Source organism: Dama dama, chromosome 19 (assembly GCF_033118175.1).
Source record: "Dama dama isolate Ldn47 chromosome 19, ASM3311817v1, whole genome shotgun sequence".
In the NCBI taxonomy this organism is placed as follows: Eukaryota; Metazoa; Chordata; class Mammalia; order Artiodactyla; family Cervidae; genus Dama; species Dama dama.
The window spans coordinates 41,148,008-41,173,078 of record NC_083699.1 but is presented as its reverse complement, the minus strand read 5'-3'; the positions used below and the strand labels follow the sequence as shown (position 1 = coordinate 41,173,078).

At 40.3% G+C, this 25,071-nt stretch overlaps 1 protein-coding gene across 1 annotated transcript in view; it reads right to left on the bottom strand.

The window, feature by feature from the left end:
• The window catches only part of TPRG1 (tumor protein p63 regulated 1), a 335,634-nt gene that overhangs the window by 14,571 nt on the left and 295,992 nt on the right, over nt 1-25,071 (bottom strand). The window contains exon 5 of the mRNA XM_061166821.1: nt 3,830-3,983. Coding sequence (XP_061022804.1) covers nt 3,830-3,983 — 154 coding nt within the window. The remainder of the gene's footprint in view (nt 1-3,829; nt 3,984-25,071) is intronic.

Genomic DNA, 25,071 nt, shown 5'->3' with positions numbered 1-25,071 from the left:
TCAAACTCAACATGTCCTAAACAGAATCCCCAAACCTACTCTTCTTTTAGTTCTCTCCATTTAAATTAATGGACTCACCATCTACCAAAACAGACCATACCATCTTTGATGTCTTCTTCTCATTCACCTACCATATCCTATCAGTTATCTTCTTCCACTGATATCCTGAATGTCTCAAGATTTCTTTGTTTCTCTCCATTCCTAGCACCCCTAATGTAGTTTAGGTACTTATATGTACCATATGCACCAATACAATTATGGTGAAAAATACACAAGATTAAACTCCAGCTAAGCTGTCTGTGTCTAAGACACTCCATGCACTTTCAACTGTCTCCACATCTTTGCATCTGATCCAAACTTCTTTTTCAGTTCTTCAATACTTATTTTAAAATCTTTGTATTTTTATCTGCTTCCTCTATTAAGCAATTTCTTCCACAAAGGCAAGAATCTTGTCTCATTTATATTTGTATTCTTAATCACAATCATAATACCAACAACTTGTAGGGACTAGAAAACATTTGTCAAATAAAGAGATTCCAAGTGCTATAGAATAAAAGACTCTGAGTAAAAACAAAAAATGAATTTTATAAATGTACTTTTAAAAATAAATTATTCCATTAGATCATAAATAATTTGAAATTTTTGACTGTGGATAGCTCGGTTCAACATAATTCTCTCTCTTCTGCCATTGTGGGTTTCCTAAATTGAATTAGGGCTTCCCTCGAAGCTCAGTTGGTAAAAAAAAAATATGCCTGCAATACAGGAGGCTCTGGACTGGGAAGATCCCCTGGAGAAAGGATAGGCTACCCACTCCAGTATTCTGGCCTGGAGAAAAAGAGTCAAAGAGTCAGACATGACTGAGTGACCTTCATTTTCAAATTGAATTAAATTGTTTCAGGTATTTCATTTAGTTATGCATTTTCCCCATATTCTTTTACTTTTTCCTATTTCATTCATGAGAGAAATTAAGAAAAACTAGTTTAAATCATCCTTTAAAAATTGTATTATACCAAAATATTCATTTAAAAGGATTCTATATCCCAAGAATTAGTATTCTTATTTATACTTTTGCATTAATATAACTGAGTATTAATCAAAGCCAATTTTGGAAAAAGTCCTAAACATAAATAACTCTGTGACATAAAAACCAAAAACAAAAGAGAAACCAAGATGCAAAGAACTGGATCAGAGCGGTCATCATCTCATATCCCAGACTGAGATCACTTGTTTTCTTAGAGATCTGGGACTCAGGGCGGCCTTTGACTAAGAAATGGTTTGGCAAATGAAGGTTCCAGACTGTTTTTAGGAAGAAAGAAGACTTTGAAAGAATAGTTGAATGAGAAAATCCTTAAAGAAAATACGCTTAACAGATTCACCAAGTAGTTTGATTGACTGAAAACCAACCAATTAATTAACCAACCACTCGCCCAGCTCATACCCATGTATGCACGCATGTGTGCACACACACATATACACACACACACACACACCCGCTATTCTTACTTCCATCTAAGGAGAGCTATATGAACCTCAAGTTTCCCTTTTAGCCTTGGCTGATAGGAAGTCTTGGGCAAAATGTAATGTTACAGTCTACTAGCTGCGTTCATGGATATTTGGGGGGTAGTTATTCCACCACAACCCCTTTTTAAACTTTCTGTTTTATATTGGAGTATAGCCAATTAACAAAGTTGTGATAGTTTCAAGTGAACAGCAAAGGGACTTAGCCATATGTATACACATGTCCATTCTCCCCTAAACTCCCCTCCCATCCAGGCTGCCACTTAACACTGAGCAGAGTTCCTTGTGCTATACAGTAGGACCTTGTTTCCACTCCCTTTTGATATTTTATTTTTCATCTTCCTTTTAAAGTATTCGATTTTATTTCTATATGGCAGAAAAAAATAAAGCACTATCAAGTATTAGAGCCATGCAGTGGTATTTCTCTGCAGGTAACAGAACTTGTTTTTTAGTCCTTTACCCTGAATTTCTTCCCCCAAAGAACACTCAGAGAATAACTGCTTAAACATACCAGGTATGAGAAATAAGAGAAGACTTGGCCCAGGAAGTGATGGATGCCATAACCAAAGCAGGTGGTATTCATTTTTGACTTGTAATAAAAAAAGTGACTACTACTTCAAAATATATATTATATTAATTATTAGAACCAGATTCCCTTTAAAGGCAGGAAATGGCTTTGGAAACATACATTATTAAGCTCTTCCAGGTGGATTAACACATATTTAAAAAAAGAGAAACAGATAAATGACTCTGCACTTTAATAAGGAAGAGGAAAAGAACAGGGGTTTGGGGAAGAACAAGAGCAGGAAAGAGAAGATGAGATTCTGAAGCAATGCATCTAAGCATTATTGTTAATATCTTTAAAAATAAGAAGATCCAATATTCCATCTGAAGTTCTGGGCGTCATTGTAATGTAAATTCCTATCATATCTCCCAGAAGTCCTCAGTGAGTCTTCTGTCATGCATATGTCTTTGTGTCACTGTTATGTTGTTCTATATGACTTTGGATGGTTAAGAGTCAGACTAGGGGCTGATGTTGATGCTTGGGTTGAAGTATGGTGAATTAGAAGAATCACATAATCCACACAATGAACTAACTTAGCACCTTCAAGAGCTTGACTTCAGAGGCAAGCCTTGAGGCCATAAGCCCCTGAAGACATCCACATAAATCTTAAAAGGACACTTGCCTTTTGCTGAGAGCAGAGTGGGATTCTAGCCAACTTCACTTATGTATTAGAGGAAAAGAAGACCCCCTCTAGCCTCTAATCACATACGATTTGCCTCAGATCCTTTTTGTAAAATAATGGATTTATCAATTTAAATTATTTGTTTATACACATACATACTCACTTACATGAAGAAGTGTGTTTAAAATAAAGCAAGAAATGGAATATATGCTATCCAACCATAGAAAGACTTAAATGCAGACTGCCATATTTTGAATTTATAGCAAATAAAGAATTGTGATATTCTAAAATGATGACAGCCTATAAAGATAAAATAGAAAGGACAGAGAAGGCAAGAATTTTGAAGCCCTTATGTATATTCTTATATATATCTGGTTTTGTTGAAAATACAAAGGCTGATTTTTCACTGCATTGATAGCTCTGTTTTACTTTCTGACTATTCAGAGTGCCCAAGGACAGCTTAAGTCTCCCTAGGAAAGTTGAAATAATAGTAGAAGGGGACCTCTCAGCCATCTGAGACAAATTTAAAATCTATTTGGGAAGATGAGATTTAAAGACATAAAAAATACTCTTAATTTCTTTACAATTTATGGAGCATTTATATATAGTTTATCTCATTTAACCTTACAATGGCCCAGTGAGGTTCAGAGGAAAGGCAGTTGTTCATCATGTCCATTTTAGAGATAATACTACCAAGGCCTAGAGGAAAAAAGTGATTAAACATGATCACAGAGCTATATCTGACTTCCTACTTGACACTAGTCTACATTCCTTCTCTGAATAAAATAATCATAATTTAATTATACCCAGAAAATTCTATATACACTGTAAGCAATAAACAAAGACAAACACAAGTATTGCAATTTTTCAACAATATTACACTACAATTTTTGCTAAGAAATTAGCAAGAGGAAATAGCATCATATGGTTAATATAAATATTATGCATTTTTTCTAATATAAAACAGCTCCATTGTTTACTAAAAAAATTCTATAAATCTATTATCGCTTTTGTCTATATAAAACCCAGGTTGAATCTTATCATTTCTTTAACAGTACATGTTTTAAAAGCACATAGATTCTCTGAAAAACTAATTTAAGAGTGATGCCCAAGCTGCCTCCTACCTTGCAAATTTCGAGAAACTTCTCACTTGTGTATTTCATAGGGTGCTCAGTGAAGGTAGCATAAGGCACCTCAGTGGACCACGGATTCCAGCGGACTAACAGTGACTGTTGCTCAGGACTCCCCCAGTAGATCCTAAGGCCTTCTCCTTGTCTCCTGTAAGAAAGAAGCTTTCCTTTAGATTAGTCAACGTCATTAGATTAAACTAAAAAGAAAAGGATGCAAAGGAAATGTACTACCCCAGTCAGCCTTGGTATTGATGCTAAGATAAGAGGCTGACCTACCAACTAGCTGAATTCTTCCAAGGAATTTAAGAGGGAAGAAAAGGATGGATTTGGTCTCAAACATGATGAGTGAGGGACAGAGAGGCCTGGTGTGCTGCAGTCCATGGGGTCATAAAGACATGCCTTGGCAACTGAACAACATGATGAGTTCAAGGTGTTGTTGACAAATCTGTGGGTTAATGCTTGGTTGGAAATGTGACTCAGGTATTCTGGACAGAAACCAAGGCTGAAAATAAAGATACTGAAGTTATGCCAATATTCTGATGGTCAAAGTTGAAATAAGGATATTGAAGTTATGCCAATATTCTGACAGTCAAAGTTAAAAGAAAAAGGAAGAAAGAAGAGTCAAGGTGGCAAGACAGGAATTGAAACATGGAAGACATAGTCAACATGGGAGATGGTTTCAAGGAGAAGGGAGATAACAACAACTACAGAATCTACCAAGCAGTAAAACCAGGCAGGAAATGACTGAGAAAAAGACATTGGGACTTCTGTAGTAGAAGGGTATGTTTGATCTTTAAGAGAATTGATGGCCAATTCAAAATGCCCTGTGGCCTCAGCTTTTACGTCTCCTGGTTCTCTATTCTCTGCACACACTTCATCCACCAGAATTGCAGCAACAAACATGCCAGAGCTCTGCCTGGTCACAGTTCTGATCCACAGCATGCGGGGGGCACCACTATCTTTGAGAGCCCAAGCCTATTTAGTAAACCCAACTGCAGAGCAAGAGAAAGTAGGTTTGGGAGTGTGATAGGAGGGGAGTTGTGGGAGAGGAATGCGGTCTCATTGAATAACAAGTCTGTAATCTCTGCCCTCTTTTTGCCTGTACCCTTCAGAATTTACAGTTTGTGGTTTTAGACATTTCTGAATGCAAAAAGGTCCCTGAGGTTGAGCCAATCTCAGGTGCTTTGCATTCGACAAGCTTTGAAACTAAGTTGCCTGTAAGTCTAAGCAGCCCCATGGAACATCACAGAGCTCTCATTTCTTCTAGAAATTAAATCCTGGGATCTAGAAGGAAAAACCAGAGCTCAATTGTGATGCCTTCACAAAGCTGTCACTTCCTGTATTAAGGATAGATTCCTTTGGGAATGTCATTGTGGCTTCCAAATGTTTAGCCATGTAGAGATGTGTATAAACACAATTTCACACCTCCATGTAAAACACCCCGACTGGCCTCAGCTTCTTCTTACACAACGGAAGTAAGAAAAGAGCCTGGAACATTCTGCTGCCCAATTCTCAGATTTTTGATAATTCTATCTGAAAGCTGATATCCAGCCTTTTTTTTGTTCTTAATCCTTTGCCCAGGAAAGAGAAGGAAAAAAAAAAGAAAGAAAAAGAAAAGAGAAAAATTAAAATATTGAAGATCGCTAAAGTTCCCTTTCTGCTGGTTCATTTTCTTAGCTGTTATACTGGCTTCCTTGATGGCTCAGAGGGTAAAGAATCTGCCTGCAATGCAGGAGACACAGCAGATGGGGTTCGACCCCTGGATAAGAGAGATCCTCTGAAGGAGGAAATGGCTACCCACTCCAGTATTCTTGCCTGAAAACTCTAATGGCAAGAGAAGCCTTGTGGGATTCAGTCTATGGGGCTGCAAAAGAGGCAGACACGACTGAGTACACACACTGACATTTATCTCCCCCCCACCCACCCATACTTTACTTCATTCCCTTTTTTTCCCTGGCCTGATAATAAGCCTTAAACTCAATGAATATTCTATGTATGCCAGTTAATGGAGCATTCTGGCTTGAGTCCATTAAAACAACTTGCATGATACAATTATTTACTACTTCATATGTCAATTTATGTGCTGGATGCAATTTTCCTTTTATCCAAAGGGGATGAAAATCTGCCAAGATAGCTTTCCCAGTAAATATAGTTTATATTCTTTCACTTTAGGGAAACCCCCAAAGGAAGTTGAAATTCAAGAGGGACCCTATTTCTAAGCAACTGATCAATTTGAGTGTGGCAATGCCTTTCAGAGATGTAGTATACTACTTCTAAATAGACAAATTCAGCCAACCTTCTCTCCTGAGCTCCAGAGGTGATAGCTGAGAAGAGAAATCTACAACCGAGCAGTTTCTCCAAAGGTAAAACTAAAGTGGTATTTCTCAGCAAATCTTTTAGAACCAGAGTGCCATAAAAATCTTATCATATTCATATTCTATCAAATATCATTAGGGCAACTGTGGAGAATATGACCAGGAATGCTTTATTAAACAGTTTTTTGTGGTACCATGGCAGTGGTCATCCGAGGGGAGAGAATAGAATAAAAAATGCAATGAACAGGAAGTCAGGGAGTACTGTGGAAGAGTCTTGGTTTTGACACTTAATGCTATGTGACTATATAGCCAAACTCATTTCTCTTTCTGAATCTCAATTTCCCCATATTTTCTTTAGGGTATCTCCATGTGGTGATATTTTATGACCTCAGTAACTCTGTGTAAGTCATGTAGACAGCTATGGTCATGATGCTACTAGAATTACCCAGTCAAGGACATACAAGTTCTACAAGAAACCTACAGACTGGGGCTTCTTTAGTTTCAGTTCAGTCCAGTTCAGTCGCTCAGTCGTGTCCAACTCTGCGACCCCATAAATCGCAGCACACCAGGCCTCCCTGTCCATCACCAACTCCCAGAGTTTACTCAAACTCATGTCCATCAAGTCGGTGATGCCATCCAGCCATCTCATCCTCTGTCATCCCCTTCTCCTCCTGCCCCCAATCCCTCCCAGCATCAGGGTCTTTTCCAATGAGTCAACTCTTCACATGAGGTGGCCAAAGAATTGGAGTTTCAGCTTCAGCGTCAGTCCTTCCAATGAATACCCAGGACTGATTTCCTTTAGGATGGACTGGTTGGATCTCCTTGCAGTCCAAGGGACTCTCAAGAGTCTTTAACACCACAGTTCAAAAGTATCAATTTTTCAGTGCTCAGCTTTCTTCACAGTACAACTCTCACATCCATACATGACCACTGGAAAGACCATAGCCTTGACTAGATGGACCTTTGTTGGCAAAGTAATGTCTCTGCTCTTTAATATGCTATCTAAGTTGGTCATAACTTTCCTTCCAAGGAGTAAGCATCTTTTAATTTCATGGCTGCAGTCACCATCCACAGTGATTTTGGAGCCCCAAAAAATAAAGTCTGCCACTGCTTCCACTGTTTACCCATCTATTTCCCATGAAGTGATGGGACTAGATGCCATGATCTTAGTTTTCTGAATGTTGAGCTTTAAGCCAACTTTTTCACTCTCCTCTTTCACTTTCATCAAGAGGCTTTTTAGTTCCTCTTCACTCTCTGTCATAAGGGTGGTGTCATCTGCATATCTGAGGTTATTGATATTTCTCCTGGCAATCTTAATTCCAGCTTGTACTTCTTCCAGCCCAGCGTTTCTCATGATGTACTCTGCATATAAGTTAAATAAGCAGGGTGACAATATACAGCTTTGATGTACTCCTTTTCCTATTTGGAACCAGTCTGTTGTTCCATGTTCGGTTCTAACTGTTGCTTCCTGACCTGCATATATAGCTTTCTCAAGAGGCAGGTCAGGTGGTCTGGTATTCCCATCTCTTTCAGAATTTTCCACAGTTTATTGTGATCCACACAGTGGAGCATCAAATTAGCCCCACTGAGGAGAACAGTGGGGCTGTTCTGAGAACATCTTCTGCTGCAAAACCCTCACCCAGTATTGGTCCATCACTCCTCAGGAACTTTAGCACCTACCACTTTAGCACCTCAGGAACTTCTACAAACATGGAAAAGAACAAATCAGGCACCATGTGGTGGAATAATAGTCTAAGGTTTATAAACTGTAGAATCTCAGAGCCAGAAGGACTTTTGGAAGATAGGACTGAGTGCCTTCTTTCTGGAGGTGAGAAAACTGAGTCTCAGAAAGGACTAAGGCTTTCCTGAAGCATCACTACACACAGGGGTGACCTGGTGAGAGCCCTGGTCTCTCAAGATTCCATTTTAGGGGTCTTTTCATCATCCTGGGCTATAATTACAAAATACATCCCAAGTTAAGCTCCTGCCATTACACAATGCAGCCTCATTTCCAACAGACACAGAGGTAAAAGAATTCGCCTGAAGGAGCCAGTCATAATCTGTGGGCACCAAGCCTGCCCAGGGATCCCAGCTGAAGGTCAGAAGGCCCTGTCTCAAAGGAGCTGTAAATTTTTTATATACTCTTAACATAAGCAATTATGAGATTATAGGAAAATAAGTTAGCCCTAGAAGTGTAGGGGGAATTTATAAAAATGTTATGTCACCAGGGTGAGAAGACTGGGTCTTTCTCACTGAGCTTCTCTGTTCAGATTAATCAACATGGGAGCATAGTCCCACATAAATAATGTCAAAATCAAATTATTTCACAAGGAAAATTCAATAGCCTTCTTTTCAAAATCATACTCTAAAGGTAAACCTTGGCTTTCACTAGTTCTATGTCTTTGGACATTTCACACTACCTTTCTGATGTTAGGCAACCACAATTTCATGAAGGACAAGAGGATAATAGATGAAAAAATGTTTTGTATGCTGGAAGGTTCTGTCCAACTAGCAAATATTAAGTCCCTATCATGTACCATAATGCTTACTGGGTACTGTTAGAGGTTTTATTTCTTTTTTTGTATTTGACCCTTATAAGCAATTTAAAAAAATATATTTTTATAGAAACAGATGAAGTTCACTTCACAGGAAATAAGATAAAGAATATGACCAGGTTTAATCAGAACATTATCTGAGTCTAGCGCAGAGGAGATGCTAAAGTCTTCTATGCGTTACTTCACCTATTAATCCCTTTTCCTCCAGCTGATTCTGAGTCCCAGGGTATTCCTTATGTGTTCAGCTTCTGCTTCACATAAGTGTATTGATGTATATATTTTCCTGTGCGTGTTCAGTAACTTCAGTTGTGTCCAACTGTTTTCGACTCCATGGACTGTAACCCACCAGGCTCTTCTGTCCATGGGGTTCTCCAGGCAAGAATATTAAAGTGGGTTGCCATGCCCTCCTCAAGGGGATCTTCCCAACCCAGTGATGATGGAACCCTGGTCTCATGTCTCCTGCACTGGCAGGCAGGTTCTTTACCATTAGCACCACCTGGGAAGCCCATATGATTTCCTACTTAGACTTAAATCCATCAGAGACTCTCATTCACCTTATGACAACCTTTCAATTCTGTTCTTCAGACTGAATACATACAGTTCTGTAAAACTTTTCTAACATCATCTTTTAAAAAACTTTTCTAAATCATCTTTTAAATCACCTTAGAGATGGTTCTCTACAACATTCCTAAGTTGTCTGTCTTCAATTCCACCATTTAATCAGCAAATTCTCTGTGCGGTATACTATCAGGAGTAGAGAAATGGATAGGGTTCAATCCCTGAACTCTACTGAAAGTGAAAGCGTTAGTCACTCAGTCGAGTCCAACTCTTTGTGACCCCATGGACTGTAGCCCGCCAGGCTCCTCTGTCTATGGGATTCTCCAGACAAGAACACTGGAGTGGGTTGCCATTTCCTTCTCCAGGGGATCTTCCTGACCCAGATATCGAATCCGGATCTCGTGCATTGCAGGCAGATTCTTTATCACCTGAGCCACCAGGGAAATTCTGAACTCTAGAAGCCCATGATCTTTACTTTCATCTGCTTCCCAGGCCTAAACAGGCCCAGAAACCTGAATGTCCCATTACAGAAGCGCAAAAGTTCACCTATTACAACTTATTTTGTTCCCACTTTCTATCCTTAAAGAAACCAGCTGGATCTGGCCTCCATTACCACAGAAGTGGAAACAAGAAGGTTAATGTACCTTTCACTTCTGGTAAATTTCAAAACCTCACAGAAAGGTACAGAAGCAGAAGAAAAAAACCCATTAGGACTCATAAGAACTTGGTGGAGGAAGAGGGTATATAATAGCTAGAGATTGTTAGGATCCTAGTATGACTGACTGCATTGGAAGGCTCTTTAGAGGTGTGTTTCTAGTTCTTGCATTTTATAGACATAAAAACCGAGGGCCAGAATTTTCAAAGACCAGAGTTCTTCCTTTAGTCATGTTAATTACATGTTTGACTCAGTGACTCAGACGCAGAATTCTACTCAAATACAGTTGCAGGCAGGGTGGAAGGCCCAAGCAACTACTACTTTAAATCATCACAGCAGCCCAACAGATTTTCCTGCTCCACCAAAATAAGCAAAGTCATATTGAAGAGAAGAGGCTTATCCAGGAGAAGCTATCGTACAAGGTCCAAAGGACCAATCATAGAAAACAAATATGGTTTAACAACACAAGAAGGAGTTCAAGTTCAATGGAGGGAAAACTTGCTTCAATTACAAGCTTTTTGAGACATGAATTATTTTTGTCAGAAAGACTCCTCTCCTTGAAGTCATTTTTAGCTGAACTAGAAAAACATGCCAACCAGTCTGGGTTAATTGCTCATTCCACACATTTTTTCTGTCCTCGGAGAAAACTGTGCATCCTTTTGCACAATGTGATACACTCAACATCCTTTCCCAGGACACCCCCAGCCCCTGCAGCTTCCATCCAGGCTTTCACAGATGCTGTGCTGAGGTATAAAATATCTGTTCAAAACACCAAATGAGGAGGCCAGTCTGCAGAAGGAGAGACATGGCGGCTTCCTTGACTACCTCCTCAGCCGCCCCTCCTTCCTACTCATCTCGAATCTCAAAGCTCCACCGCAGAATTAAAAACATAGCTCCAGGCGGCAAACCGAGATTTATGAGGAAGCGCAGACATTAACTCTTGCTCTAAACACAGGGCGTGTGCTTGTAAGTAGGGGTGAGCAAACACAGGGAGGCCGTGCAGGAGGAGGGGGAGGGCGCACAGCCAGGAGGAGAGGGTAGTTCAGAACAACACAACGTGTTTTCTAAATGGCTCCTTTTCCCTACCTCCTGGTCTGTATTGTTGCAAGGCAGGCTTCTAGGCCCCCGAAACATTAGTCCCTTGCTTATTTAATCTGCACAAAAGCAGGACCGGGGTTGGCACCCTGGAGGGTATTCAATGCTCCTCTGCTCAATGAATGACCTCAGACGAAATATTTTCCATGACAAGAACCCAAAAGACGCTGGCACAGAGTCAGACAATAAGATCTGCAGAAAGTGTTTACATTCTCTCCGTGTCCCCAGGCTGTTCCAAACCCATAGGCAGGTGCTGCCTTTATCTGCTCTCTTTGCTCACCTGGCTCCCTCCCAGAAGTTTCCAGGGCCTTGGGCTCAGGGAGATTAACCATTTATTGGCATGGGGAATCAAGAAAGTTTGTTTCATGGCAGAGAGGTCAGTGATAAAGCAATAAACAGACCAACAATGTCTATAAAGAGAGAACTCAGGAGTAGTGTGGTGCTAGGGTAGTAACTTTGAGTACAGTTAGGAGGCCTGCATTCAAAGGCTGGATCTATTTGCTGAATAACTTAAAACATTTTCTTTTGTCTGGGCTCCAAGGGTCCTCCGTGAAACCAGGAAGTTGAACTAGATCATTTCTAAGGTACTTTTAAAGCCCAATAAATTATATCTGTGCAGAAAGACCAAAACAATGTTTATTACAGTTAGGGCTTCCCTGATAGCTCAGCAGGTAAAGAATCTACCTACAATGCAGGAGACTCAGGCGATGGCTGTTGGATCCCTGGGTCAGGAAGATCCCCTGGAGGAGGAAATGGCAACCCACTCCACTATTCTTGTTTGGAAAATTCCATAGACAGAGGTGCCTGGTAGGCTGTAGCCTACGGGGTCACAAAGAGTTGGACACGACTGAGCACAGCGCACAGCATAGCATGCTTTCTGAATGTTTGCATCCCCGCAGAAAAGTGAAAGTTAAAGTCGCTCAGTTGTGTCTGACTCTTTGTGACTTCATGGACTATACTGTCCAGGGAATTCTCCAGGCCAGAATACTGGAGTGGGTAGCATTTCCTTTCTGCAGGGAACCTTCCCAACCCAGGGATCAAACCCAGGTCTCCCGCATTGCGAGCGGATTCTTTACCAGCTGAGCCACAAGGGAAACCCTTTGCATCCCCCCAAGACGTCTGTGTTAAAATCCTAATGCCCAAGGTGATGAAATTAGGGAGTGAAGCCTTTGGGAGGTTAGGTCATGAGTGCAGAGGTCTCAAGAATAGGATTAGTGCTTTTATAAAAGAGACCTCAGAGAGGACTTTCATCCTTCTGTTATGTGAGGACACAGAGAGACAGCATCATGTGTGAGTCAGAAAGCAAGCCCTCACTGGATGCCGAATCTGCTGGCACCTTGATCTTGGAATTCCCAGGTTCCAGAATTATGAAATAAATTTGGGTTGCTTACAAGCTACTCAGTCCCTGGTGTTGTGTTATAATAACCTCAAAAGACTGAGACACTCTTATTATAAAACAATAAAGGCATTGGGTTAGATATCCTCTAGAAGACACTCCAACAATGCACATGTCTAGCATTTCGGACCAGAAAGAGACAAGGATTATCTATGTGTGGGTTTCACTTAAATGACATACAGAAATATTTTACTTTCCAGAATTGATATGAATGGATTATTTGGATGGATATCGTTTTAAAACTTACATTCTTATTTTCTTAAACAGTTTATACTAAAAATACCTAATTCTTTTATGGCTTAATAAAAATCATCATGAACCCCAGATTTTAAGATATGAGAGGAATTTAATATATCTGTGTGTTCTATGTCCTTCACTGCTTAATTTTGCCAAAACAGAAGAAGGGTACCTAGGCAAATATTCAGACCTCCATAATACTTTGCTATCCTCTAATGTTTTCCTTTATGAAGGCCAATTGTTACATATGAAGAGTAAGGCTCTTACTCAAGCTCTAAAAGAGTCTTGACTGCTAAGTTTATTAGTTCTTATATCAGCTGTCTCTTCTCTCACCATCAGGCAGTTATTTCTTGCTGCTATCAATGTTCCTGACTCCAGCAGTTCTTTCTAATTTGCTATTTCTATACTTCTATTGACAGGCTAACTAGGAATACATTCCTATTGGAGTCACGGGTAAATAATTAAAGAAAAAACCCTCTCTCTCAGGCCTTTTCCTAAAGGGAAATGTGTCCATTTTATAACAAAAGCTTTGGTTTCACAGATACCACTTAAATGGAAAGTTAATCCCATAAAGTAGAGAGTAAATTAGTTTTAGATAAAAGAGAAGAAACTGGCTCTTTTAGTTTTGGGCATCTAAATGCTCATGTTTTAGAAGTTCCATTTGGTGCTCCATGCTTGTCAGGGTGAAACAAATTGTGATCCTAGGATTCAAAATGATAACCTGCTTGCCACTGATGAAAATGACATGAAATTTGTCATCCTTAGAGACATACTTTGGTAGACTGGTGTTATATTCTTTACTAGGAGCCTCATATTCTGATTCTTCCTTCAAACCTTTTAGACTATAACTCCCACAATATTTAACAATTGCTCTGAATGTCAACTTTATCAGCAAATCCCCATTAACATTCCTCTATAAAGTTCAGAGAAATTATTCTGGATAAATTTGTAAGTAAGACTGAGTTAGGAACAGTCCCTAAGAGTTGAATCAAAGAAGTTTTCATTTGTTTAATACATGTTTACTGATCTTCAACCTTGTGCCAAGTGCCATGCAAAGAGTTTGAAGAACACATAACAAGTCTTCAAGAAACTCAGAATAGCCTAATGGCTTTGTAAAGTAGGTGGCCTTTAAGCTGGGGTTTGACGGATGTGAGGACTTTGATAAGTCAAGAAGGTGACTGAAAAAGAATAGCATTAGGTACATGGAAGACAGAGGAAATCATGAGAGCTAAGATCTAGTTGGGTTGGGGGTAGAGGAGAGAATCAGAGAAACAGAAAATTCAATATGTCATGATTTGTATTTTTATAATGTTCTTGTCTATTTCTAGATGTGCTACATAAAAGTCATATGAGTAATGGAATATCACTAAACCATGAAAAGTAATGAAATACTGTCATTTGCAGAAACATGGATGGACCTAGACATTATCACACTCAGTGAAGTAAGTCATAGAAAGACAAATACCTTTGATATCACTTGTATGTGGAATCTAAGAAAAATGATACAAACAAACTCATTTAAAACAGAAACAGACTCACAGACATAGGAAACAATTTTATGATTACTAGAGGGCAAAGGGTAGGGATAAACTAGGAGTTTAAGATTAACAGGTACATACTACTAAAATAGATAAACAATAAAGACCCACTGCATAGCATAGGGAAATATACTCAGTATCTTGTAATAACTGATAGTGGAAAATAACCTGAAAAAGAATACATATGTATACATATATATAACTGAATCACTTTCCTGTACAGCAGAAACTAACACATTTTTACAATATAAAAATGTTACTATATATAACAGCCATACCTCTATCAATTAAAAAAAAAAAAAAAAAAAAGAGGCATTTATCCCAAACAGCATTAATTCTTCAGCACTTTGATGTTTTTGAATTGTGGTGCTGGAGAAGACTCTTGAGAGTCTCTTGGACTTCAAGGAGATCAAACCAGTCAATCCTAAAGGAAATCAATCCTGAATATTCATTGGAAGGACTGATGCTGACACTCCAATACTTTGGCTATTTGATCGGAAGAGCCAACTCATTGGAAAAGACACAGATGCTGGGCAAGACGGAGGGCAGGAGGAGAAGGGGGAGGCAGAGAATGAGATGGTTGGATGGCATCACCAATTCAATGGACATGAATTTGAGCGAATTTGGGGAGACAGTGAAGGACAGAAGAGCCTCTCTCATGCTGCAGTCCATGGGGTCACAAAGAGTAGCACATGACATAGTGACTGAAAAACAACAATCCCAACCAGCTGTTCATGCCCCCATAAGCCAGTGTGAAGACAGTCATTTTGGAGCTCACATTTTCATTTGTACTCTCTTTATCTGAATTAATTCACCCTCTGCTTTTCACCACAGCTGCTCATACAACCAGCTCAGAAACTTAAAGGGACTTCCAGATGCCTCTCAAATTCAGAAATACTTTCCCAGCCTGACATTCAAGACCTCAAACAGTACAATACTGGCAATGAAACAGCATTCATTTCCAGTATTTAAAGCCAGAACTCCTCAAGTCTCTAACCAAACAATTCAGCTTGCTGAACCAATCTTACAGCATTTTGTGGTAATTTCACCAATATGAAATGATTCTGTATCCTTGTCTTACATTTATCATCAAATGAATTGGGATCTGTTCAAAAAAATAGAGTTGTATGTCTAAACCATGGCCATTGCCTTCACCATATGCATCTCATAATACATGGCCAACCAGTTGTGAAATGAATAGACCCATGGTCTTTACTGTTAAAAATGCAAATCACAACACAATAGAAATATTCATTCCTCAGGCCAGATTGATCTGGCTGCTTCTTTTGCCTTTCATTAGTTTAGATTTATGAATTTCATAGTTCAAAAATAAGCTCTTAAACTGGTCTCTGTTTGTTTAAAGAAGATGGGGGAATCCACCTATTTTGAGATATACATAAAATGAGACTTTTTAGAGAAATGCCAAGGACAGAAGGACTTGTCCTTTTGCCTACAGACTGTCTATCTGTGATCCTGATCTGAAAGCACTGTACTGCATGCCAGCTCCTTATCGGGCCCCTTCTGTGCCAGGAAGCTACTGTGTGTACAAAGGAGAGGTAACTCTTACAAAGTTACCAAGGAAAATGCCACACAATAAAGGAAACCAGTTTGAGTCAACTCCTTCTATTATCAAATCGAATATTTGGCAAATTGTGCTTCCCTCAGGTTTGTGTAAGTTTTTGTCTCCTTTCTGAAAAGGAAGTTACTTTTGAGTACCCCAAATAACCAAGTTTCAACAAGTGCAGAGCTAAGTAAAAAAAAAAAAAAAAAGGTTTCTGAGAAAAACAGTTCCTGAATCTTATCTGTTTCCATTTGCTCTCAAGAGAGATAGAGAGTAGATGGTCTGGAATATATAAAAGAGCAATTAGAGAGACCAGTTATTACAGACTTCCGGCCCAAATGTACTGTCGCTGTGCCCAGTCGCTCAGTTGTGTCCGACTCTTTGCGACCCTTTGGATTGTAGCCCTCCAGGCTCCTCTGTCCATGAAATTTTTCAGGCAAGAATACTGGAGTAGGTTTCCATGTTCTCCTCCAGGGGATCTTCCCAACCCAGGGATCAAACCTGTGTTTCCTGCATCTCCTGCATTGCAGGCAGATTCTTTACAGCTGAGCAACTGGGGAGGCCAGCTTTCCATGGTCCTTTGGGAAACAACCACAACCAGGGCTGCCCAAGAAATCAGTCGGCACATAAGACTGATAGACAGAACACAGAAACCCTTATTCCCTCCTATCACTGCTCCTTGGTTCATACTCCAATGGCTGCAAATACTTTGCCTTCTCCACTTCGGAGGAATTGAAATAGAATAATTTCAGGACATCTTATTAATATGTCATATACTTATTTTTCCCTTTAAGTGTACAAAAACACTTTCTGGGGAAGTTTATTTATGGTGTTTAATACAGTATGTTTTGTGGACAAAGCAAAATGTCCATCTCCAATTTCCAGACACAAACATAGTCCACAATTAACATCACATTCCCTCTTGGTTACAGTGAGTTATTTAAACTGTTCAGCAAGAACTGGGTGTTCAATGACCCCTTCCATCCCTGCCCCAAAGGCACATATTCTACCTGGCACAAGTGAAACAGATGACAACAACAAACCCATGGTATTTAATGAAGTACTTTGACATAATAAAAAAAGTCACAAAGTTTAGAGAATGAAGTCCTGGGTTCAAACTTCAGTGCCTTCATTTACTACAAGGTTTAGGGAAGTCACTTGAATCCTCATGGTCTGTTAGTTTGCAGAATAGAGGATAAGAATGCCTACTTGGCAGAACAATTGTAGGGCTATATGTAGAGTGCCTGGTGCCTCTCTACACAGGTTTAAAGCACTCCTTTAGCAAAGCTCTGAAAATTAAATCAAAAGAAAAGAAATTTCTAAATTCCCTTATACTCCTGCTAGTTTCTTTTGCAATTTTGTAAAATCTGCCAAATCATAATTTGATGGGGGAGGGTGTGTGACAAAGAAGGAACATGGTGTAAAATACTAAGCTATGTACAAAGTTGAGAAATTCTAGACATTTCCTGAAATAGGACTGATTTCCCCACATTCCACAGTGTATATATTTGCTTTGAGGTCAGTGAGGTAAGGTTTACTTGGGGTTTCTGATTTATCTTTGTGTTGCAATAGTATTACTTCACATACATGTGAGCTTGGGGTTTATGATTATGTTTTTGTTTAAGATTCACCTCAACCACAGAACTTAATATTTCCACCCAGGTTCAGAGCAATGGTACAGATAGAACCCTGAGATCCCCCTTCTTATTTCAGTCCTGGTGTTCTGTCCTCAACAGGGCAGCTTTGCATACATGGATGAGAACAATTGGCCCATCTTTCCAAATTCCATCTATGGGTGTGCTCCCCAGATGGTCATCTCTTGGTCCCTGCTCAGGCACAAGCCCACATCCATTGGCAGCATTGCTGTTAGGAGGACAGACCCATTGAAGAGTCCACACAGGCCCTGAACACAGATGCCAGGCCATTTGGGCCAAGAATTCTGGCACCTCAGGTTAGAGTAGAGTCTAAAATAATACTTGACAAACTTTAATATTTATTTGAGTCATCTGGGAACTTTGTTAAAACAAGATTCTGACTCAGTGGGTGGAATGGGTTGTGAGGGTCTAGGCTGTATTACTAAATTACTGGGAGGGAGGGACATGGGCTATGAGTAGACCTATCCCTTTGGCCCTGAAGACTCCTCGCCTTATAGGGATGGGCCCAACTAGATAAGGATCAAAGAAGAGCTGTCCACAGTGAGGACCTAGGGCAGGAGCCTGGGTTGGCTGGTGGAAGGCACAATGATTTGTACATAATTGCAAGGCAGGAATATAAGAGAAGAGGGTTACTTCTGTCGGTAATCTGCTGCTGCTGCTAAGTTTCTTCAGTCGTGTCCGACTCTGTGCAACCCCATAGATGGCAGCCCACCAGGCTTCGTTGTCCCTGGGATTCTCCAGGCAAGAACACTGGAGTGGGTTGCCATTTCCTTCTCCAATGCATGAAAGTGAAAAGTGAAAGTGAAGTTGCTCAGTCATGTCAGACTCTTCGCGACCCCATGGACTGCAGCCTACCAGGTTCCTCCATCCATGGGATTTTCCAGGCAAGAGTACTGGAGTGGGTTGCCATCTATTTTTGTCTTTTTGCTTCTTTAGCCCCTAATTGTCTCCAACTCTTGCGATCCCATGAACTCTAGCCCTCAAGGCTCCTCTGCCCATGGGATTTTCCAAATGAGAATACTGGAATGGGTTGTCATTTTCCTCCTCCAGGGGACCTTTCCAACCTAGGGGTTGAATCTGAGTCTTCTGCATTGCAAATGGATTCTTTTTACTGCTGAGCCACTGGGGAAGCCCATGGTAATCTATAGTTCAAAGCAAATCCAAAGGCAACAATTTACACAGTTTTTTTTTATCATATAATGGAATTATTGAACAGAAGTCCTCAAGAAAATTCATTTTTTCAACAATAGAGTTGAATTAGATTTACTTGCTTCTAATTTAGGGCTTCCATGGTGGCTCAGATGGTAAAGAATCCACCTGCAATGTGGGAGATCTGGGTTCGATCCTTGAGTTGGGAAGATCCCCTGGAGGAGGGCATGGTCACCCACTCCAGTATTCTTGCCTCGAGAACACCCATGGACAGAGAAGCCTGGTGGGGTACAGTCCGTGGGGTTCCAAAGAGTTGGACATGACTGAATGATTAACCACAGCACAGATTTGCTTGAAGATTATTCAGATGTTTACAGTGATACTACCTCATATAACAGAATGTCCTCAGTGTGTGTGTGTGGGTGTGTGTGTGTGTGTTTTCTAAAACAACAGCAGTGACAACAAATGCCTCATTCTTTCAACCATTCCTCATTTGACAAGGTCAAAATTCCCTGACCACCCAAGTTATCCTCCTTTGAATGCACTTCAGTTTTCCAATGCCCTTATTAAAGTATGACACCAAGAAAGGAAAACAATAGTCCAACAGTGATTTAATCACTGTGGTATACACTATGACAGCCCTCTATATTTCTCTAGAGGCTGTATATCTGCTAATTTAGCCAACAACAACATTAGCTGTGCTGGTGACTTATCACATGGCTGACTTATTACCTGGAGTTTACCATCAAGTACAGTTTCTAATTTCTGAGTCTTTTTCACACCTGCTGCTGCTAAAATATTTTGTGAAGAGTTGATTTTTCAAGCTGACTTTGGAGAAAGTACGCATGGAAAATACAGCTCATAGTTAAATTCCACCTTTGGCACCTGATCTTTCATAAAGAAGCTTTTGATCAGAAATTATAAGGCAGAACAAACAAATCCTTCTGATGACTTATTTAGGCTAAAAGCTCAAGGCAAAAGCAAAAGGAATTCAATGTACTACATTATGGTAAGTAAAGTATTGAATTACCAGCTTGTCATAGATGAACATCCATTTTAGAAATAATGCTTGAATTAGGGGAGATAGAGACCCAAACAGGTGAGGGAGAGAGAGGGAGAGAGATAGAGAGAGAGATAGAGTGAGCAATCTGCTATCCTGGCCAGAGTTTGAGAAATGGCTTAAGTATGAAAAAAGAGATAGTTTAAAAATGAAACCAAATAAATCATCTTCCCACACCATAATTAGGAGGTGGCAGAACATTTCAGTGCCTGACAAATTAATTCCATTTGCATTATGAACCTTATTCAAAACACTGTAAGAGCCACAAAGACAAAGTTGAAGCATGGCCTTTAATTAATCCTGCATCATGCCTAATACAGTAGTGTACACCCTTGGGAACTTCTAAACATTGAAATTAAAATCTGCACGTACATGCAATCCCCTAAATATACTTCCAGTCTAACTACAGCCGCCTTCTACCATATCCCCACATATTTCTACAGAGAGCAGAGAAGAAATGAGTCTCAAAAATCAAAGTACCTTCTTCATAATAATTTAAAGGTCAGACAGACCAAGGCTCTTTTTGTAATCAGAGTGATGCCCAACAGAGTTGTTAACTAAGTACTGAATACTAAACAAAAATGAATTTTCATTTAAAGCCACAGAGACAGTGGAGTTTTAAAGATGTAAAGGGTTGAATTCTATCTTAGCAACCGTATTGTTCATTCAGCAAATGTGAGCTCAGTTCAGTTAAGTTCAGTCACTCAGTTGTGTCCAACTCTTTGCAACCTCATGGAGTGCAGCACACCAGTCTTCCCTGTCTATCACCAACTCCCAGAGCCAGCTCAAATTCATGTCCATTGAGTTGGTGATGCCATACAACCATCTCATCCTCTGTCATCTCCTTCTCCTCCCGTCTTCACATCTTCCCCAGCATCAGGGTCTATTGAAAGGAGTCAGTTCTTCGCATCAGGTGGTCAAAGTATTGGCGCTTCAGCTCCAGCATCAGTCCTTCCAATGAATATTCAGGACTGATTTCCTTTATGATGGACTGGTTGGACCTCCTTGCAGTCCAAGGGACTCTCAAGAGTCTTCTCTAACACCCCAATTCAAAAGCATCAGTTCTTCGGCACTCAGCTTTCTTTATAGCCCAACTCTCACATCCATACCTGACTACTGGAAAGTCCATAGCTTTGACTGGACGGACCTTTGTCGGCAAAGTAATGTCTCTGCTTTTTAATATGCTGTCTAGGTTGGTCGTAGCCTTTCTTCCAAGGAGCAAGCGTCTTTTAATTTTGTGGCTACAGTTACCATCTGCAGTGATTTTAAAGCCCAAGAAAATAAAGACTGTCACTGTTTCCACTGTTTCCCCATCTATTTGCCATGAAGTGATAGGACTGGATGCCATGATCTTAGTTTTTTGAATGTTGAGTTTTAAGCCAGCTTTGGGCTCAGTGGGACCAAATATTGCCCCAGTAGTGTTCACTGGAGATAAGCCAGGGAAGTCCTCTGCATTAGGTTGTTCATAGGTCTAAGAAAGAAGGGAAGAGAGCCACAAAAAGGAAAGCAGAGAGTGAGATTATACCACTGACTTAAGTATCAGTGAATCCTGAAAGAACAACTGGAATATGAATGTATAATAAGAAGTGGGTACCCATAGATGAGAAAGTTTATTCCAAATAGAAGGGTATGATATAAGGGCATGAATGTGGGAAAGTATTGGACTTTTTCTACTTCTCACTCTAGGCAGGAAGAATATTAAGAATTGTCCTTGCACTTAAGTCTTTAACCAGTTGCTCCCTGCTCTAAAATAAGCGATAACTGTCTCTCCCCACTGCCTCTATTGTATATCTGTGTGTGTGTGTGTGTGCGTTGAATGACTGAGGGCAACACAGAAAAGGGGAGCATTCATGTTCTGCATGGAGGCACACTGTATGTACATGGCAGACTCTCTCTGGTTAAGTCGTGGCCTGTTATAATAAGAAACATGGCTGCTACTTATGTATCAGCCAGTTTACATTCATTGCCTGCACATCTTATGGCAGTCTTTCAAAGCAGATACCACTTTCTATATTTATGAGGAAATGGAAATGCAAACATTTCATAAAATCTAGTTGAAAGTAGTGAATTATCATCTTTGGTCTATTTGACCTCAAGGCCTATGTCTCCCCCACAGCTCCCTCTCTATCTCTACAAAAGCAGGAGAGGTAGGCTGGCAGTAGGTTTCACCCAGCCAAACTCCCCATAAAAAACATGTAATATGCAGAGGTTTTCAATCATGTTAACTTATCAGTACAATTCTACCTTTGCTCAGTCTCTCCAACTCAAGAAGTAACAACGGATCCCAAGCACAAATTTTGCGATCTTGTATGATGATGTTGGGGCTTCCCTGTTGGCTCAGACGAATAAAGAATCTGCATACAAAGCAGGAAACCTCGGTTCTATCCCTGGGTCAGGAAGATCTCCTGGAGAAGGGAATGGCTACCCACTCCAATATTCTTGCCTGGAGAATGCCATGGACAGAGGAGCCTGGTGGGCTACAGTCCATAGCATCGCAAAAAGTTGGACACGACTGAGTGACTAACACTTTCATGGTGATATGGTGGACTTCCCATGTGGCGCTAGTGGTAAGGAATCTGCCTGCCAGTGCTGGAGATATAAGAGATTCAGATTCGATCCCTGGGTCAGGAAGATCCCCTAGAGGAGGAAATGGCACACACTCCAGTATTCTTGCCTGGAGAATCCCATGGACAGAGGAGCCTGGTGGGCTACAATCCATGGGCTCACAAAAAGTCAGACACAACTGAACATCTAAGCACATATAGTGAAGCTATGTCATCAGTCTGGCTATTACATAATTTAGAATTCCAAGAAAGAGCTTGCTTTTTCTTTTTTTTTTTCTTTGCTTCTTGTTTTTCCCATCTGTAGGATCTCACATATCACTGTAGAGGCAACACAATCTGAATACTGAATCCCAAATCTCCTTCACTCTTCTTCTCTAGAAATGTAAACTTCAGTTAAAATCACCAATTATTCCTCCATGGACAGAACCAGCTGGTGGGAAGTAACTGATAATGAGACATTCACACATATATATATCATACATCTGATATACATGCATATATATATATATATAAAATATATCCAGCTATCCCTTGTTTTTAGATCATTGCATCATGTTCCCAAAAGAAATTATAAAACATTGCATGGAAAAAGTTTAGTGTTCCAGTTTGACTTAAGCTTACCACACACGGCTGAAGAAATCAACTGAAAAGTTGCACTTGAATCAAGTAAAAGAAGGTATTGAAAACTACACAAATGAGTTTATCCTTATCCTGTAAGACATGCTCTTATAAACAACTAGGAGCTGAGGAAAGCTTTTCATAACCGTAGAGATATGAACTTGACCACAGTATTATTTAAAGAAGATTAAGTGGTCCAAACTTGGGAGGTAGGATGGATTTGGGAGAGGAACAATAAGTGAGATCAGTTAGAAGTGTCTACATGGAGAAATCATGAAACCTGGATCAAGGCAGTAGCAAAAGAAAAAAAAAAAAAAATTTTTTTTTTTTTAAAGTGGGCTTCCCTGGTGGCTCAGATTAAAGCGCCTGCCTGGGATGTGGGAGACCCCTGTTCGATCCCTGAGTTGGGAAGATCCTCTGGAGAAGGAAATGGCAACCCACTCCAGTACTCTTGCCTGGAGAATCTCATGGAGGGAGGAGCCTGGTCCACGGGGTCGCAAAGAGTCGGACACGACTGAGCAACTTAACTTTCAGAGTCAAAGGTGATAGATTTGTGACCTCAAGTCTGAAATATCCTTGAAAAATCGTTTAGTTCACCCTGCTCTCAACTTTTTGACGGTCCTGAGGTTTTCATCTTCGGGGAGTAAGGAGATAGTGATGCCCTTAACCGTAACAGTCAGCGCAGGTCTGGAGAGAGACAGGTTTATTCCTGGGCCTGCTGAGTTTGCAGAGTAGGTGTAGCAAACTCAACCTTGACACCCCTTTGTTTCTTTTCCTGTTACATCTTTTCCCAATCCCTCAGCCGAACCCTCTCCAGGAGTGAAAAAGCTCTTCACCTATCCGCGCCCCCGATCCGAAGGCCCTTGATTTCCAATGCGTAAGAGAAAAAGGAAAGTGGCTGGTTCCTGCCCAATGCCACCAGGGCCCTTCCGTGTCTGGGATGATAGACGTGGGTGATGAGGCTTTCCATCCACACCGTCCAGCTTCCAACTCTGTGGAAACTGGGAGCCAATCTAGCTAGGGACACTGCCAGAGGAGGCCCACATCACCTCATTTATAACCCGGAGAACAACAAAACAGATATGGGTGGTACAGAATCTCTTCGCACAATCTGGCTTCAAGTCGCCAACTTTAAAGAAAAGAAATTCCTCATGAATGACATAAACCAATTACAGAGCTGTCTAAACCAAGCCCGAGTTCTGAAATGGAGTCCACAGGTTCCCATTAGGCGGAGGGATCTGAACAAGGGCCAAAACAAGCACATTCGGTACCCTAGGATGCCCGAATTCTGGGCTCTCTCACAGGACAGTCCGGCACTCCACCTTGAAGACGCGACTGCCACCGTCTCTTCATAGCTGAGGGTATCTTTGCATACAGTGCTTTGCAATCTCCCTTCTATAGTAACCCGGCAGGCTTCTTTGCTCATTGCCATGCTACTGGACTATCTTGTCTAATATCTTGCCCATCACCAAAGGACATGTGAGAAAAGACTGAGATTTGGATAATTAGTCACCTTAAAGCATTCTCTTAGTTTTTGTAAATATGTATGTTTTAGTTGACATAGAATTTTTTTTTTTCAGCCTGAAACCATTATAAGTTTGAAGAATAGGGAATAAGAAATTAAGGTGGTGGTAGATATATATTAACTGATTACCTATCATGTGCCATGATCTTTATACTATTTCTTTTAATCCCTCACAACTTGGTGGGCCATGCATGATTATTCTGGTATTTCATAGATAAGGAAATTGAGCATCAGGGAGGTGAAGGAAGTTTTCCAATGTCACCCAGGTAGCAAGTGGGAGGAGATACATACCAGCTCCAAAGTGTGGTGCTGCTGCCAACCTAATATAATTGCTATTTTTACATAAAATTTAATGGGGGAGTGAAAAACAAGTAGCAAGTACAGAGAAGCAAAAAAGCAAAGAATAAGGAAAATTACATCTAATCCCACCACCCAGAGATAATCACTCTTAATATTCTGTTGTAAATCCTGCAATTGCAGAAGTTTTAACTCCCATTTTGGAGCTCTTGCACTGATGCTGCAGAAAGCTTTCAAACAAATTACATCTTTTTGTTATATTCAGAATCATCAAGAAAAATACAAAAGGGATATCTTCAGAGTTTTAAAAAGTGAATTTGAGAAGTAGTCAACAAGGCCTACAGTGTCCTTAAATGCTGCTAGAATCTGGAGAATTAAAAGCATCAGTGTTCTTTGAGTATCTGTCTTCTAGATGCTCCCTTGAAAGGGAAGCCATGAGTGTGTAGAGGTCACTGGGA